A 17,433-nucleotide genomic window follows, 5' to 3' on the forward strand; every position below is an offset into this window, starting at 1 on the left:
CCACCACCATCGCTAAAACCACCACCACCACCATCACTAACTACCACCACCACCATCGCTAAACTACCACCACCACCATCGCTAAACCACCACCACCATCGCTAAACTACCACCACCATCGCTAAACTACCACCACCACCATCGCTAAACCACCACCACCACCATCGCTAAACTACCACCACCACCATCGCTAAACTACCACCCTGACCGACCGATCAAGAGACGGACCGACGGACGTACGAAGAGCCTCAAAGGGCGGGTCACGTGGGGGGCCGGGGTGGGGGCGTCACGTGGGGGCTGGGGGGGTCACGTGGGGGGCTGGGGGGGGGTCACGTGGGGGGCCGGGTGGGGGGGGTCACGTGTTGAGCCCGGAGGTGTTCACGTGAGCGGGCTGCAATGCAAGTCGACGACCACGTGGTCGACGCGCGGTGCGTACTTCTTGACGCGCGCCACCCGCACCGTGCGCACCGCACCAGCCCCCCGCCCCGCCCCCCCCCCAGCGGCCCCCCCCCCCGGGGCCCGGCCGACGGCGAGCAGCAGGTGCCTCACCTCGCGGACGGCGTCGCGGGCGAAGGCGCGCCACGCGGGGCGGGCACTGGCGCAGACGCAAGCGGCACGCCCCTCTTCAGCCCCGGTGCCGGTACCGCACTCGCACGGAAGGGATGTCGCGTCAGTAGTGTTGTGGTCGGCAGGAAGTGATGTCACTTTAGTGTTGTGGTCGGCAGGAAGTGATGTCGCGTCAGTAGTGTTGTGGTCGGCAGGAAGTGATGTCACTTTAGTGGTTGTGGTCGGCAGGAAGTGATGTCGCGTCAGTGGCGCTGTGGTCGGCAGGAAGTGATGTCACTTCTGTGTCGTGGTCGGCAGGAAGTGATGTCGCGTCTGTGTCGCTGTGGTTGGCAGGAAGTGATGTCACTTTAGTGTCGTGGTCGGCAGGAAGTGATGTCACTTCAATGGCGCTGTGCTCGGCAGGAAGTGATGTCACTTTAGTGTCGTGGTCGGCAGGAAGTGATGTCGCGTCAGTGGCGCTGTGGTCGGCAGGAAGTGATGTCACGTCTGTGGCGCTGTGGTCGGCAGGAAGTGATGTCGCGTCTGTGGCGCTGTGCTCGGCAGGAAGTGATGTCACTTTAGTGTCGTGGTCGGCAGGAAGTGATGTTACTTTAGTGTGGCTGTGGCCGGCAGGAAGTGATGTCACTTCAATGGCGCTGTGCTCGGCAGGAAGTGATGTCACTTTAGTGTCGTGGTCGGCAGGAAGTGATGTCACTTTAGTGTCGTGGTCGGCAGGAAGTGATGTCACCGGGGGCTTTGTGGGCGTGGAGGCGGTGACGACGTTGTGATGGATGTGCAGGATCCCGCCGTGGTCCGGCCGCAGGAGCGAACAAGCCAGAGCCCAGGCGGGCCGGGACGACGGCAGCAGCCCCAGGAGCACACGGTCCGCAAAGCCTCGCTCGCGAAGCTACACACACACACACACGCACGCGCACATATACACATCACACACACACACATATACATATATACACGCATACATACATACATACACACACACACATATACACACACACGTACACACACACATATACACACACACGCATACACACATACATACATATACATACACACACACACACATATATACACACATATACACACATACACACGCATACACACATACATACATATACATACACACATACACACACACACACACGCATACACACATACATACATATACATACACACACACACACACATATATACACACATATACACACACACACACACATATACACACATACACACACACACATATACACACACACGTACACACACACACATATACACACACATACACACGCATACACACATACATATACATACACACATATACACACACATACATACACATATACATACACACATACACATATACACACACACATATACACACAACAACAACCGCCATTCGCCACTAAGTGGCGGTGACGTCACCACGACGCTTGTGCCAGGCCAAGTGCACCTTGAGGCCACGTGAAGTGTCGAATGCCCGCTGGCAGGAGATCACGGGGCAGACCCAGCAGGTGCCACGGGTCGACTGACCGAGATGACCGAGATGACTGGCTGATGCACCACCTTTGCCCCCTACTGTACCAACTTGCTGTGCTTTAGCCACCCGGCGCTCCGCTCGTTGTTGTGAGCGTCGCTCCTCCGCCCTCCGTTGTTGTTGGAGGGCGACTGCCTCCAACTGCCCAGTAGCGTCCTTCACGAGCCTCCTCCACTGAGGCCGATCATGACACCGCTGGTACCAGTCATCGGCAAGTCCACTCAGCTCCACGTCCTCCTGTACCACATCACTCCATCTCTTCTCTAGCCCCGTGCCGCGCCCGTTTAGCCCCCTCGATCCTGCCAAACAAAAGCTGTTTAGGCATGCGGTGGCTGGGCATGCGGGCTACATGACCCAGCCAACGCAGCCTTGCCTGCCGGAGGAGCTCACCGATGGGACTTTGCCCAGATCTTTCAAGGATTTGTGAGCTCCTCACACAATCCAGCCTGCAGGTTAAACCCAGGATGGATCGTAGGCAGGCCAGCCTAAATGTTTTCCAACCGGCGAAGATGCTCCATTAGGGGGGTCCACGTTTCGCAAGCGTAGAGCAGGGAAGGAATGACCGTGGCCGAGAAGACCCGAAGCTTCGTGCGGAACGACAGACCAGGTAGCTTCCACACAGCGTTACGCAACCGATGAAAAGATATTGCCGCTCGACTGATTCGGAGTGAGACCTCTGCTGTTAAACTGGAGCCGGTCATAAGCACACTGCCCAGGTATGGGAAACTCTCCACTCTCTCCACAACTGCCCCATCACCGATTGGGAGTTGTGGGGGTGGAGTGTCCGATGGTACAAAATTCCCAGGCAGGTGCTTAGTTTTGGTGGGGCTGATGGTAAGGCCCCACCTCTTAGTGGCACGCTCCAGTCTCAGCAGCAGCGTCTCCAACTCCTCCTCTGAGTGAGCAGCTATTACCAAATCATCGGCATACATAACGTGTTTGGCCAATGGGGAGCCATCCCTTGACCGCACCCGGGCATCGATCAGCCTCCCATTGTATCTGTACCAGATGGAAATTCCCCCGGTACAGCTATTGAAGGCTTCACGAACTACGTGGTTTAAATGGATGTACGTGTTTGTATGTGTGTGTACGTGTGCGTGCGTGTGTCCGCGTGTGTGCGTGTGTACATGTGTACTTGTGTGCGTGTATGTACGTGTGTGTACGTGTGCGTGTGTACGTGTGTGTGTGTGTACGTGTGTGTGTACGTGTGTGTGTACGTGTGTGTGTGTACGGTGTGTGTGTGTGTACGTGTGTGTGTACGTGTGTGTGTGTGTACATGTGTGTGTACGTGTGTGTGTGTGTACGTGTGTGTGTACGTGTGTGTGTACGTGTGTGTACGTGTGTGTGTGTGTGTACGTGTGTGCGTACGTGTACATGCGTGTGCGTGCGTACCGTCTGGTTGTCCGCCGGGTGAACGGTGCAGCGCTGAGCGACGCCGTTGCGCTCGAGGTTGTAGCGCAGCGCCGCCACCGCGTGGGGGCTCCACTCGCACGCCACAGCCACCGCCGCACCGGCGTGCACCAGCAGCGGCAGCGTCAGGTAGCCGATGCCTGCACCACCACCGTCGTCACCGCGTGTGTGAGTGTGTGTTTGTGTGTGTGCGTGTATGTGTGTATGCGTGTGTGGTGTGTGTGCGTGTGTGAGTGTGCGTGTGTATGTGTGCGTGTGTATGTGTGTGTGTATGTATGTGTGCGTGTGTATGTGTGTGTGTGTATGTGTGTGTGTATGGATGTGTGTGTGTGTATGTGTGTGTGTGTGTGTATGTGTGTGTGCGTGTGTGTGTGTGCGTGCTGTGTGTGTGCGTGCTGTGTGTGTGTGTATGTGTGTGTGTATATATATGTGTGTATGTGTTTGTGTATGTGTATGTGTGTGTGTATGTATATGTGTGTGCGTGTGTGTATGTGTGTATGTGTGTGTATATATATGTGTGTATATGTGCATGTGTGGTGTGTGTACCTGCGTACAGGTCTACGATTGTCTCTCCCCGGCAGTCGAGCGAGGCCAGGTGAAGCTTCTCAGACTCGTTGCCCTTGGAGAACATGCAGAGCGTCACGTCAAACTCGTACCTGCACCAACACCACCAACACCACCAACACCACCAACACCATCAACACCATCATCACCATCATCACCAACACCACCAACACCACCAACACCACCAACACCGTCAACACCGCCACCAACACCACCATCACCAACACCACCAACACTGTCAACACCGTCAACACCCCCCCCACTCCCCCCCTTTCCCCCAAACCCACGTGATGTTGTTGTCACAGTGCACCACGTGACCGTGCTCCCCCCCGCTCCCCCCCCCCCGCTCCCCCCCCCCCCACCACTCTCCCCTCTCCCCCCCCCCGCCCCCCCCCACCACTCTCCCCCACTCCCCTCCCGCTCCCGCTCCCACCCCCCGCGCTCCCCCCCCCCACCACTCTCCCCTCTTCCCCCCCCGCTCCCCCCCCCGCCCCCCCCCCCCACTCTCCCCCTCTCCCCCCCCCCGCTCTCCCTCCCCGCTCTCCCCCCCCCACCACTCTCCCCCCCCACTCTCCCCCACCCCCCACCCACGTGATGTTGTTGTCACGGTGCACCACGTGGCCGTGCTCCCCCAGCAGCAGCTGGGTGCGGGGGCTGCGAAAGTCGTCGGGGGCCACGCGGTGGCAGCGCGCCACGCGGCTCGCGCCCAGCACCCTCGCTACCACCGCCCACAGCTCCGGCTCTGACAACAACAACAACAACATCAACAACAACATCAACAACATCATCGTTATCAACGACATAAACAACATCATCATCAACATCAACAGCATCAGCATCATCTAACAATACAAACGAGAGAGAACAATACAAACGAGTCAGAACAATACAAACGAGGACAATAGAAACAATAGAACAATACAAACGAGTCAGAACAATACAAACGAGTCAGAACAATGCAAACGAGAGAGAACAATACAAACGAGAACAATACAAACGAGAGAGAACAATACAAACGAGTCAGAACAATGCAAACGAGTGAGAACAATAGAAACGAGAGAGAACAATAGAAACGAGAGAGAACAATAGAAACGAGAGAGAACAATACAAACGAGAGAGAACAATAGAAACGAAAGAGAACAATAGAAACGAGTCAGAATAATGCAAACGAGTAAGAACAATAGAAACGAGAGAGAACAATAGAAACGAGAGAGAACAATACAAACGAGAGAGAACAATAGAAACGAGAGAGAACAATAGAAACGAGTCAGAACAATGCAAACGAGTGAGAACAATAGAAACGAGAGAGAACAATACAAACGAGAGAGAACAATACAAAGGAGTCATAACAATACAAACGAGAGAGAACAATAGAAACGAGTCAGAACAATACAAACGAGAACAATAGAAACAATATAACAATACAAACGAGTCAGAACAATACAAACGAGAGAGAACAATAGAAACGTGAGAGAACAATGCAAACGTGAGAGAACAATGCAAACGAGAGAGAACAATAGAAACGAGAACAATAGAAACAATAGAACAATACAAACAAGTCAAAACAATGCAAACGAGTCAGAACAATACAAAGGAGTCAGAACAATACAAACGAGTCAGAACAATAGAAACGAGAGAGAACAATACAAACGAGTGAGAACAATACAAACGAGTGACCAATAGAACGAGAGAGAACAATAGAAACGAGACACAACAATACAAACGAGAACAATAGAAACGAGATAACAATAGAAACAAGAGAACAATACAAACGAGAACAATAGAAGCGAGATAACAATACAAACGAGTCAGAACAATAGAAACGAGAGTGAGAACAACACCCACCCAGCTGCCTCCAGTAGTGTGAGCGGAATGAGCCGCTGGGCAGCACCACGAGGTCTCCGTGTCGCTCGTAGCGGCTCGGCACCTCACGAGCCCAGAGCTCCACGTCCCCCCCACGGAGCTCCACGTCCCCCACACAGAGCTCCACGTCCTTCCCGCGGAGCTCCACGTCCTTCCCACGGAGCTCGTCTCCCCCACGGAGCTCCACGTCCCCCCCACGGAGCTCCACGTCCTTCCCACGGAGCTCCACGTCATTTCCACGGAGCTCGTCTCCCCCACGGAGCTCCACGTCCCCCCCACGGAGCTCCACGTCCTTCCCGTGGAGCTTGCGGGCCGCTAGTGCGCGCAGGGCGTGGAGGAGCCGCGAGGAAGCCGGGCGGCCACGTCGGCGCCGGGGGCCCCGGAGAGACGGAGCGGAGACGCCCACAGAGCTCAGCCACCTGGGGGGGGGGGGGGCAGAGGTCGCTGGTACCAACGTTTTGTGTTGTTCTGACTCGTTTGTGTTGTTGTGTTTGTGTTGTGTCTGTTGGTGTTGTTGTGTCTGTATTGTTCTTGTTTATATTGTTCTTGTTTGTATTGTTGTCTGTTGGTGTTGTTGTGTCTGTTTGTGTTGTTGTGTTGTGTCTGATTGTGTTGTTGTGTCTGTTTGTATTGTTCTTGTTTGTATTGTTGTGTCTCGTTTCTATTGTTCTGACTCGTTTCTATTGTTGTTCTTGTTTGTATTGTTCTGACTCGTTTGTGTTGTTCTGACTCGCTTCTATTGTTCTGACTCGTTTGTATTGTTGTGTGTGTTTGTGTTGTTGTGTCTGTTTGTATTGTTCTGACTCGTTTGTGTTGTTGTGTCTGTTTGTGTTGTTGTGTTTGTTTGCGTTGTTCTGACTTGTTTCTATTGTTCTGACTCGTTTGTATTGTTGTGTCTGTGTGTATTGTTCTGACTTGTTTCTATTGCTCTGACTCGTTTGTATTGTTGTGTCTGTGTGTATTGTTCTGACTTGTTTCTATTGTTCTGACTCGTTTGTATTGTTGTGTCTGTGTGTATTGTTCTGACTTGTTTCTATTGTTCTGACTCGTTTCTATTGTTGTGTCTCGTTTCTATTGTTGTGTCTCGTTTGTATTGGTCTGACTTGTTTCAATTGTTGTGACTCGTTTCTATTGTTGTGTCCGGTTTGTGTTGTTGTGTTTGTTTGTATTGTTCTCTCATTTGTATTGTTCTTGTTTGTATTGTTCTGGTTTCTATTGTTCTTGTTTCTATTGTTGTGTCCGGTTTGTCCCGGGGAGAGAGACAGTGCAGCAGAGGGCGGCCGGTTTCTCCCGACTGACCAATCGCGTGCGAGGAGCGTCTCCCCTCGGTCCTCCAACCCGTCGCCCGGTGCCGGCCAATCGGATTCATCCGCCGCCGCCAGCCCCGCCTCCTGCAGCGCCAGCCGCAGCGGCAGCCAATCAGATCGCTCGGCCTCCTCCGCCAGCGGCAGCAGAAGCCTGCCGCTCTCCTGGCGACGAGGCCTCAGCCGCGGATGCAGGAGGCCGCCATCTTCCAGACGCTCCCTGGCCGAAGAGAATCTCTGAGTTCACAAAGACAAAGCTCCCCCGTGTAGCCTGTGACAGGCTGCAGGGGCAAGTGCTGTTAGCGAGTAGCAGCAGCAGCAATGAACACACAAAGACAAAGGTCCCCCGTGTAGCCTGTGGCAGGCTGGAGGGGCAAGTGCTGTTAGTGAGTAGCAGTGAATGAGTGGGTGGGTGAATGAGTGGGTGGATGAATGAGTTGGTGGATGAATGAGTTGGTGGATGAATGAGTTGGTGGATGAATGAGTTGGTGGATGAATGAGTTGGTGGATGAATGAGTTGGTGGATGAATGAGTGAGTGAGTGGTGAGTGAGTGGTGAGTGAGTGGTGAGTAATTGGTGAGTGAGTGGTGAGTAAGTGGTGAGTGGAGTAACTGGTGAGTGAGTGGTGAGTGGGTGGTGAGTGGGTGAGTGAGTGAGTGGTGAGTGGGTGGTGAGTGAGTGGGTGGTGAGTGGTGAGTGAGTGAGTGGTGAGTGAGTGGTGAGTGAGTGGTGAGTGAGTGGTGAGTGGGTGGTGAGTGAGTGGGTGGTGAGTGGTGAGTGAGTGAGTGGTGAGTGGGTGGTGAGTGGGGTGAGTGAGTGAGTGGTGAGTGGGTGGTGAGTGAGTGGGTGGTGAGTGGTGAGTGAGTGAGTGGTGGAGTGAGTGGTGAGTGAGTGGGTGGTGAGTGAGTGGTGAGTGAGTGGTGAGTAAGTGGTGAGTGAGTGGTGAGTGAGTGGTGAGTAATTGTGAGTGAGTGGTGAGTGAGTGGTGAGTAAGTGAGTGAGTGGGTGGTGAGTGGGTGGTGAGTAATTGGTGAGTGAGTGGTGAGTGAGTGAGTGGTGAGTGAGTGGTGAGTGAGTGGTGAGTGGGTGGTGAGTAAGTGGTGAGTGAGTGGTGAGTGAGTGGTGAGTGAGTGGGTGGTGAGTGGGTGGTGAGTAATTGGTGAGTGAGTGGTGAGTGAGTGAGTGTGGAGTGAGTGGGTGAGTGAGTGGGTGGTGAGTGGGTGAGTAGTGAGTGAGTGGTGAGTGGTGAGTGAGTGGTGAGTGAGTGGGTGGTGAGTGGGTGAGTAGTGAGTGGTGAGTGGTGAGTGAGTGGTGAGTGAGTGGTGAGTGGGTGGTGAGTAAGTGGTGAGTGAGTGGTGAGTGAGTGGTGAGTGAGTGGGTGGTGAGTGGGTGGTGAGTAATTGGTGAGTGAGTGGTGAGTGAGTGAGTGAGTGGTGAGTGAGTGGTGAGTGAGTGGGTGGTGAGTGGGTGAGTAGTGAGTGAGTGGTGAGTGGTGAGTGAGTGGTGAGTGAGTGGGTGGTGAGTGGGTGAGTAGTGAGTGGTGAGTGGTGAGTGAGTGGTGAGTGAGTGGTGAGTGGGTGGTGAGTGAGTGGTGAGTAATTGGTGAGTGAGTGGTGAGTGAGTGGTGAGTGAGTGGTGAGTAATTGGTGAGTGAGTGGTGAGTGAGTGGTGAGTGAGTGGTGAGTGAGTGGTGAGTAATTGGTGAGTAAGTGGTGAGTGAGTGGTGAGTGAGTGGTGAGTGAGTGGTGAGTGAGTGGTGAGTGTGTGGTGAGTAATTGGTGAGTAAGTGGTGAGTGAGTGGTGAGTGAGTGGCGAGTGAGTGGTGAGTGGTGAGTGAGTGAGTGGTGAGTGAGTGGTGAGTGAGTGGTGAGTAATTGGTGAGTAATTGGTGAGTGAGTGGTGAGTGAGTGGTGAGTGGTGAGTAAGTGGGTGGTGAGTGAGTGGTGAGTGAGTGGTGAGTGAGTGGTGAGTAATTGGTGAGTAATTGGTGAGTGAGTGGCGAGTGAGTGGTGAGTGGTGAGTGAGTGAGTGGTGAGTGAGTGGTGAGTGAGTGGTGAGTGGTGAGTAAGTGGGTGGTGAGTGAGTGGTGAGTGAGTGGTGAGTGAGTGGTGAGTGAGTGGTGAGTAAGTGGGTGGTGAGTGAGTGGTGAGTGAGTGGTGAGTGAGTGGTGAGTAAGTGGTGAGTAAGTGGGTGGTGAGTGGTGAGTGAGTGGTGAGTGAGTGGTGAGTGAGTGGTGAGTAAGTGGGTGGTGAGTGAGTGGTGAGTGAGTGGTGAGTGAGTGGTGAGTAGTGTGAGTGAGTGGTGAGTGAGTGGTGAGTGAGTGGGTGAGTGGTGGTGAGTGAGTGGTGAGTGAGTGAGTGGGTGAGTGAGTGGTGAGTGAGTGGTGAGTGAGTGAGTGGGTGGTGAGTGGGTGGTGAGTGAGTGGTGAGTGAGTGGTGGTGAGTGAGTGGTGGTGAGTGAGTGGTGAGTGGTGAGTGAGTGGTGAGTACTTGGTGAGTGAGTGGTGAGTAAGTGGTGAGTGAGTGGTGAGTGAGTGGTGAGTGAGTGGTGTGAGTGGTGAGTGAGTGGTGAGTGGGTGAGTGAGTAGTGAGTGAGTGGTGAGTAATTGGTGAGTGAGTGGTGAGTGAGTGGTGAGTGAGTGGTGAGTGAGTGGTGAGTGAGTGGGTGAGTGGTGAGTGAGTGGTGAGTGGGTGAGTGAGTAGTGAGTGAGTGGTGAGTAAGTGGTGAGTGAGTGGTGAGTGAGTGGTGAGTGAGTGGTGAGTGGTGAGTGAGTGGTGAGTGGTGAGTGAGTAGTGAGTGAGTGGTGAGTGAGTGGTGAGTGAGTGGTGAGTGAGTGGTGAGTGAGTGGTGAGTAATATTGGTGAGTGAGTGGTGAGTAAGTGGTGAGTGAGTGGTGAGTGAGTGGTGAGTGAGTGGTGAGTGAGTGGTGAGTGGTGAGTGAGTGAGTGGTGAGTGAGTGGGTGGTGAGTGGGTGAGTGAGTGGTGAGTGAGTGGTGGAGTGAGTGGTGAGTGAGTGAGTGGTGAGTGAGTGTGGTGAGTGAGTGAGTGGTGAGTGAGTGGGTGGTGAGTGGGAGGTGAGTGAGTGGTGAGTGAGTGGTGAGTGAGTGGTGAGTGAGTGAGTGGTGAGTGAGTGGTGAGTGAGTGGGTGGTGAGTGAGTGGTGAGTGAGTGGGTGGTGAGTGAGTGGTGAGTGAGTGAGTGGTGAGTGAGTGGGTGGTGAGTGAGCGTGAGTGAGTGAGTGGGTGGTGAGTGAGTGGTGAGTGAGTGGTGGAGTGAGTGGTGAGTGAGTGAGTGGTGAGTGAGTGGTGAGTGAGTGGGTGGTGAGTGAGTGGTGGTGAGTGGGTGGTGAGTGAGTGGTGAGTGAGTGAGTGGTGAGTGAGTGGGTGGTGAGTGGGTGAGTGAGTAGTGAGTGAGTGGGTGGTGAGTGAGTGGTGAGTGAGTGAGTGAGTGGTGAGTGAGTGGTGAGTGAGTGGGTGGTGAGTGGTGAGTGAGTGGTGAGTCTCTCACCTGAGTCTCTGCGAGACAGCCACATTCACGTTCAGCGCAGGGCATCGATTCTCCATGCCAAGCCACGGACGGTGTTTTTTTTAAAGTCTCTTCCTCTTCCAGAAGATGTCTTCTTTTTTCGGAAGACGTCTTCCAGAAGACTGCTCCCGCTTCCAGAAGCCTCTTCCTGGACAAATCTTCCTCTTCCAGAAGATGTCTTTCCCCTTCCAGAAGACATCTTCCAGAAGACTGCTCCCGCTTCCAGAAGCATCTTCCTGGACAAATCTTCCTCTTCCAGAAGATGTCTTCCTTTTCCAGAAGACATCTTCCAGAAGACTGCTCCCGCTTCCAGAAGCGTCTTCCTGGACAATTCTTCCTCTTCCAGAAGATGTCTTCCCCTTCCAGAAGACGTCTTCCAGAAGACTGCTCCCGCTTCCAGAAGCATCTTCCTGGACAAATCTTCCTCTTCCAGAAGATGTCTTCCCCTTCCAGAAGACATCTTCCAGAAGACTGCTCCCGCTTCCAGAAGCATCTTCCTGGACAATTCTTCCTCTTCCAGAAGATGTCTTCCCCTTCCAGAAGACATCTTCCAGAAGACTGCTCCCGCTTCCAGAAGCGTCTTCCTGGACAATTCTTCCTCTTCCAGAAGATGTCTTCCCCTTCCAGAAGACATCTTCCAGAAGACTGCTCCCGCTTCCAGAAGCATCTTCCTGGACAAATCTTCCTCTTCCAGAAGATGTCTTCCCCTTCCAGAAGACGTCTTCCAGAAGACTGCTCCCGCTTCCAGAAGCGTCTTCCTGGACAATTCTTCCTCTTCCAGAAGATGTCTTCCTCTTCCAGAAGACATCTTCCAGAAGACTGCTCCCGCTTCCAGAAGCGTCTTCCTGGACAATTCTTCCTCTTCCAGAAGATGTCTTCCCTTCCAGAAGACATCTTCCAGAAGACTGCTCCCGCTTCCAGAAGCATCTTCCTGGACAAATCTTCCTCTTCCAGAAGATGTCTTCTCCTTCCAGAAGACGTCTTCCAGAAGACTGCTCCCGCTTCCAGAAGCGTCTTCCTGGACAATTCTTCCTCTTCCAGAAGATGTCTTCCTCTTCCAGAATACATCTTCCAGAAGACTGCTCCCGCTTCCAGAAGCATCTTCCTGGACAAATCTTCCTCTTCCAGAAGATGTCTTCACCTTCCAGAAGATATCTTCCTTTTTTGGAAGACGTCTTCCAGAAGACTTCTTCCGCTTCCAGAAGCGTCTTCTTGGACAAATCTTCCTCTTCCAGAAGATGTCTTCCTTTCTTGGAAGATGTCTTCCAGAATACCGATATTGCTTCCAGAAGCGTCTTCCTGGACAAATCTTCCTCTTCCAGAAGATGTTTTCCTCTTCCAGAAGACGTCTTCCTCTTCCGGAAGACGTCTTCCTTGTTCAGATGACATCTTCCTTGTTCGGAAGACGTCTTCCGGAAGAGACTGAATGTTCAAACCCGTCCACTGCCTTAAATAAAAATAATAAATAAATAATGGTCGATTTCTCTTCTTTTTAAATCCCTTTATATTAAGTTCGCTTGCTTGCTTGCGTGCTTGCGTGCTTGCTTGCTTGCTTACGACCGTGCAAATCTTTCGGTCGTTTTTTAACCCACTTCCCGTGATCCAATCGAGCTGACATTTTCCACGCAGACTCGTTGTGCGAGACAATGAATGTTCGTGAAAAAAAATCCCCAAAATTTTACACTTTTTAGGCAAATTTTTTTTATTTTACATATATTCAAATAGAACTCATTCAGTGTAAGAGCCCAGAGCGTAACCCCTCCACAGGCCGTGGCGGAGTAGCGCAGTTGGTAGCGCCCTCGCTTCCCACGCCAAAGGTCGCGGGATCGATCCCCGCGTCCTCCACAGGCGAATATATTTTTAAATCCTTTATATTAAGTTCGCTGCCACGCATATAAAGGATTTATAGTGAAAAACTTTGTTTTTACGGGTTATACTTATTAGACAACGACCCCTTCAACACTCGAACTCGTGCGACAAAGAGCTTCACGGCTCCTTGGATTCCGCCCTCCCTCCCTCCCTCCATCCTCAACGTCTCATTAAAATCCCATTGAGTTGATGCAGCGCTAACACGTTGGGCTCGTTCAGACATATTGTTCGGTTGTTTTCGGTAAAGTCACGAAGGTAAAAAATTAAAATTAATAAAAGTAAAATAAAATAAAAATAAAATACAAATCACGACGAAACGACGTGAAAAATCACGACGTATTCGTCGTGATTCTTATTTTATTTTTATTTTATTTTACTTTTATTAATTTTAATTTTTTACCTTCGTGACTTGACCGAAAACAACCGAACAATATGAATCCTTGCAGTCACGAAAGCTTCAAATCTAGAACTCATTCAGACATTCTTTGGTTCTTTCGGTAAAGTCACGTATAAAGATAAAATAATAAACTAAATAATAGCATACGACGTTTCGATTGCAACACAAGCAATCATCATCAAATTTCGATTTAAAGCTTTCGTGACTGCAGGGATTCATCTTCTTGACCTGAAGACGGCTGCTTGCGTTGTAGCCGAAACGTCGTGAGAATCATTTCATTTTATTATGTTTTATTTTTATTATTTTATTACTTCCCTTCTACGTGACTTTACCGAAAGAACCAATAAGATCAATCGTCATCAGGTATAAATTAGACATCCCCATTAGGAATCGATTCCCTCGCGACCGAGTCGGATTCAACTCGCGTGCCGATTCCAGAGGAATCGATTCCCCAGCAGCCATGGCGGGCATGAGAGATACCACCACCGACCGCTCGCTCCGCTCCGTGTTCGGTGAGAGACTCGGGACGAGGCCCGGGACGAGGCCAGGAGCGAGGGGGGCCAAGGGGGTCCGAGGGGGTCCGTGGGGGGCCGAGGGTAGCGAGGCCACGCGGGGGCTAACGAGGCCACGGGCGAGGGTAACGAGGCGATGGACCGCGCTAGTCGAGCGCCGTTGTAGTGGATGGGGGCCTGCGCTTGGGGAGCGGTGGCGCTGCGGTTAGCGCAGCGCTGCGACCTCGGCCAACCGAACGAGTTCGGGTCCCGCTCGCGAACCGGGCCTCCCCTAGGTCGACTCGGCCTCGAATGAGTACCCGGTGTGTAGTGAACATCGCCACTGGGGAGACAAAGGCGGCCGGGCGTGGTGCTGGCCACCCCACCCCTTCGTGTGTGCCACAGTGCCGGTAGCCTTCATAGCTGCTGCTGCTGCTGCTGCTGCTACTCGCTACTAACAGCACTTGCCCCTATAGTCTGCTGAGCCTACATGGGTGATCTTTGTGTGTGTGTCTGTGTGTGTCTTGGTGTCTGTGTGTGTGTCTTGGTGTGTCTGTCTGTGTGTGTGTCTGTGTGTGTGTGTGTCTGTGTGTGTGTGTGTGTCTGTGTGTGTGTGTGTGTCTGTGTGTGTGTGTCTGTGTGTGTGTGTGTGTCTGTGTGTGTCTGTCTGTGTCTGTGTGTGTCTGTGTGTGTCTGTGTGTGTCTGTGTGTGTCTGTGTGTGTCTGTGTGTGTGTGTCTGTGTGTGTCTGTGTGTGTCTGTGTGTGTGTGTCTGTGTGTGTCTGTCTGTGTGTCTGTGTGTGTGTCTGTGTGTGTCTTGGTGTGTCTGTCTGTGTGTGTGTGTCTGTGTGTGTGTGTGTCTGTGTGTGTGTGTGTGTCTGTGTGTGTGTGTGTGTGTCCTGGAGCTACCTGGTCTGTCGCTCCGCACGAAGCTTCAGGTCTTCTCGGCCACGGTCATTCCTCCCTTCTCTATGCTTGCGAAACGTGGACCCCCCTAGTGGAGCATCTTCGCCGGTTGGAAACATTTAGGCTGGCCTGCCTACGATCCATCCTGGGTTTAACCAGGCTGGATTGTGTGAGGAGCTCACAAGTCCTTGAAAGATCTGGGCAAAGTCCCATCAGTGAGCTCCTCCGGCAGGCAAGGCTGCGTTGGCTGGGTCATGTAGCCCGCATGCCCAGCCACCGCATGCCTAAACAGCTTTTGTTCGGCCGGATCGAGGGGGCTAAACGGGCGCGGCACGGGCTAGAGAAGAGATGGAGTGATGTGGTACAGGAGGACGTGGAGCTGAGTGGACTTGCCGATGACTGGTACCAGCGGTGTCAAGATCGGCCTCAGTGGAGGAGGCTCGTGAAGGACGCTACTGGGCAGTTGGAGGCAGTCGCCCTCCAACAACAACGGAGGGCGGAGGAGCGACGCTCACAACAACGAGCGGAGCGCCGGGGTGGCTAAAGCACAGCAAGTTGGCACAGTAGGGGGCACAGGTGGTGCATCAGCCAGTCATCTCGGTCATCTCGGTCAGTCGACCCGTGGCACCTGGGTCTGCCCCGTGACCTCCTGCCAGCGGGCGTTCGACACTTCACGTGGCCTCAGGGTGTACATGGCCTGGCACAAGCGTCGTGGTGACGTCACCGCCACTTAGTGGCGAATGGCGGTTGTTGTTGTGTGTGTGTCTGTGTCTGTGTGTGTGTCTGTGTGTGTCTGTGTGTCTGTGTGTGTGTGTCTGTGTGTGTGTGAATGCAGTTGGTAACATCCCCTATGAGGCGACGGAGGAGCAACTCAGAGACATCTTCTCTGAGGTGGGGCCGGTGGTGAGCTTCAGGTGAGACCTGCGGTCAGGCACACACACAACACACACATGTACACACACACAACACACACATGTACACGTGTGTGCGTACACGTGTGTGTGTGTGCACGTGTGTGTGTACACGTGTGTATGTGTGTGTACACGTGTGTATGTGTGGGTACACGTGTGTATGTGTGTGTATACATGTGTGTGTACACGTGTGTATGTGTGTGTACACGTGTGTGTGTACACGTGTGTATGTGTGTGTACACGTGTGTATGTGCGTGTACACGTGTGTGTGTACACGTGTGTATGTGTGTGTATACATGTGTGTGTACACGTGTGTGTATGTGCGTGTACACGTGTGTGTGCGTGCGTGCCGCGTGCAGGCTGGTGTACGACAGGGAGACGGGCAAGCCCAAGGGCTACGGCTTCTGCGAGTACCAGGACCAGGAGACGGCGCTGAGCGCCATGAGGAACCTCAACGGGCGCGAGTTCACGCGGACGCTCGCTGCGCGTCGACAACGCCGCCATGCGAGAAGAACAAGGAGGAGCTCAAGAGTGGGTCACCTCACCACCCTCCCCTCACCCCCCTGCCTCCTGCCTCCCTCTCGCCCTTCACCTCCCTCCCCCCTCCCTCCCCCCCCTCCCTCTCCCCTCACCCTCCTGCCTCCCTCTCGCCCTCCCCCCCCTCCCTCTTTCCCCCCCCTGCCTCCCCCCCTTCCTCTCCCCCCTCCCCTCCCCTCCCTCCCCCCTCCCCTCCCCCTCTCCCTCCCCCCCTCCCTCTTTCCCCCCCCCCTGCCTCCCCCCTGCCTCACCCCCCCTCCCCTCCCCCCTCCCCTCCCCTCCCTCCCCCCTCCCCTCCCCCTCTCCCTCCCCCCCCTCCCTCTTTCCCCCCCCCTGCCTCCCCCCTGCCTCCCCCCCTCCCCTCCCCCCTCCCCTCCCCTCCCTCCCCCCTCACCTCCCTCTCTCCTCCCTCTACCACTCTCCCTCCTCCCCTCCGCTCCCTCCCCTCCCTCCCCTCCCTCTCCCCCCATCTCCCTCCCCCCTCCCCTCCCTCCCCCCCTCCCCTCCTTCCCCCTCCCTCCCCCCTCTCCTCTCCCCTCCCTTCCCCTCCCTTCCCCTCCCCCCCTCCCCTCCCCGTCCCCCCTCCTTTCCCTCTCACTGTGTGTCTCTGTGTGTCTCACTGTGTCTCTGTGTGTGTCTGCGTGTGTCTCCTGTGTGTCTCACTGTGTCTCTGTGTGTGTCTGCGTGTTTCTCTGTGTGTCTCTGTGTGTCTCTGTGTGTCTCTGCGTGTGTCTCTGTGTGTCTCTGTGTGTCTCTGTGTGTCTCTGCGTGTGTCTCTGTGTGTCTCACTGTGTGTCTCTGTGTGGTCACTGTGTCTCTGTGTGTGTCTGCGTGTGTCTCTGTGTGTCTCACTGTGTCTCTGTGTGTGTCTGCGTGTGTCTGCGTGTGTCTCTGTGTGTCTCTGCGTGTGTCTCTGTGTGTCTCTGTGTGTCTCTGTGTGTCTCTGCGTGTCTCTGTGTGTCTCACTGTGTGTGTCACTGTGTGTGTGTCTCTGTGTCTCACTGTGTGTCTCTGTGTGTGTTTCACTGTGTGTGTCTGTGTGTCTCACTGTGTGTGGTGTGTCTCACTGTGTCACTGTGTGTCTCTCTCACTGTGTGTCTCTGTGTGTGTCTCACTGTATGTGTCTCACTGTGTGTCGTGTGTCTCACTGTGTGTGTCTCACTGTGTGTGTCTCACTGCGTGTGTCTCACTGTGTCTCTGTGTGTGTCTCACTGTGTGTGTCTCACTGTGTGTGTCTCACTGTGTCTCTGTGTGTCTCACTGTGTATGTCTGTGTGTGTCTCACTGTGTGTCTCACTGTGTGTCTCTGTGTGTCTCTGTGTGCTCACTGTGTGTGTCTCTGTGTGTCTCACTGTGTGTCTCATTGTGTCTCTGTGTGTGTCACTGTGTGTGTCTGTGTGGTCTCTGTGTGTCTCTCTGTGCGTGTCTCACTGTGTGTGTCTCTGTGTGTCTCACTGTGTGTGTCTCTGTGTGTCTCACTGTCTGTGTCTCATTGTGTCTCTGTGTGTGTCACTGTGTGTCTGTGTCACTGTGCGTCTCTCTGTGCGTGTCTCACTGT

The 17,433-nt window shown here is 53.6% G+C and overlaps 2 protein-coding genes across 2 annotated transcripts in view; one reads left to right on the forward strand and one right to left on the reverse strand.

Moving 5' to 3' along the window:
* Positions 1-510: 510 nt before the first annotated feature.
* LOC144741542 (uncharacterized) lies at positions 511-10,847 on the reverse strand. The gene is made up of 7 exons (XM_078624061.1): positions 10,749-10,847; positions 7,238-7,462; positions 5,921-6,357; positions 4,667-4,817; positions 4,058-4,167; positions 3,494-3,651; positions 511-1,453 (listed from the first exon to the last, which is right to left on the reverse strand). The coding sequence occupies exons 1-7, from the start codon at positions 10,802-10,804 to the stop codon at positions 776-778; spliced, it is 1,815 nt and encodes a 604-aa protein (XP_078480187.1). The 5' UTR covers positions 10,805-10,847; the 3' UTR covers positions 511-775.
* Positions 10,848-13,418: 2,571 nt separating this feature from the next.
* The window catches only part of LOC144741541 (cleavage stimulation factor subunit 2-like), a 28,291-nt gene continuing 24,276 nt past the window's right edge, over positions 13,419-17,433 (forward strand). The window contains 5 exon segments of the mRNA XM_078624060.1: positions 13,419-13,544; positions 15,264-15,342; positions 15,699-15,807; positions 15,809-15,841; positions 15,843-15,870. Of these exon segments, the coding sequence (XP_078480186.1) occupies positions 13,493-13,544; positions 15,264-15,342; positions 15,699-15,807; positions 15,809-15,841; positions 15,843-15,870 (301 nt within the window). The 5' untranslated portion in view covers positions 13,419-13,492.

The sequence above is a fragment of the Lampetra planeri genome, unplaced genomic scaffold (genome assembly GCF_965212315.1).
Source record: "Lampetra planeri unplaced genomic scaffold, kcLamPlan1.2.h2 scaffold_592, whole genome shotgun sequence".
Classification (NCBI taxonomy): Eukaryota; Metazoa; Chordata; class Hyperoartia; order Petromyzontiformes; family Petromyzontidae; genus Lampetra; species Lampetra planeri.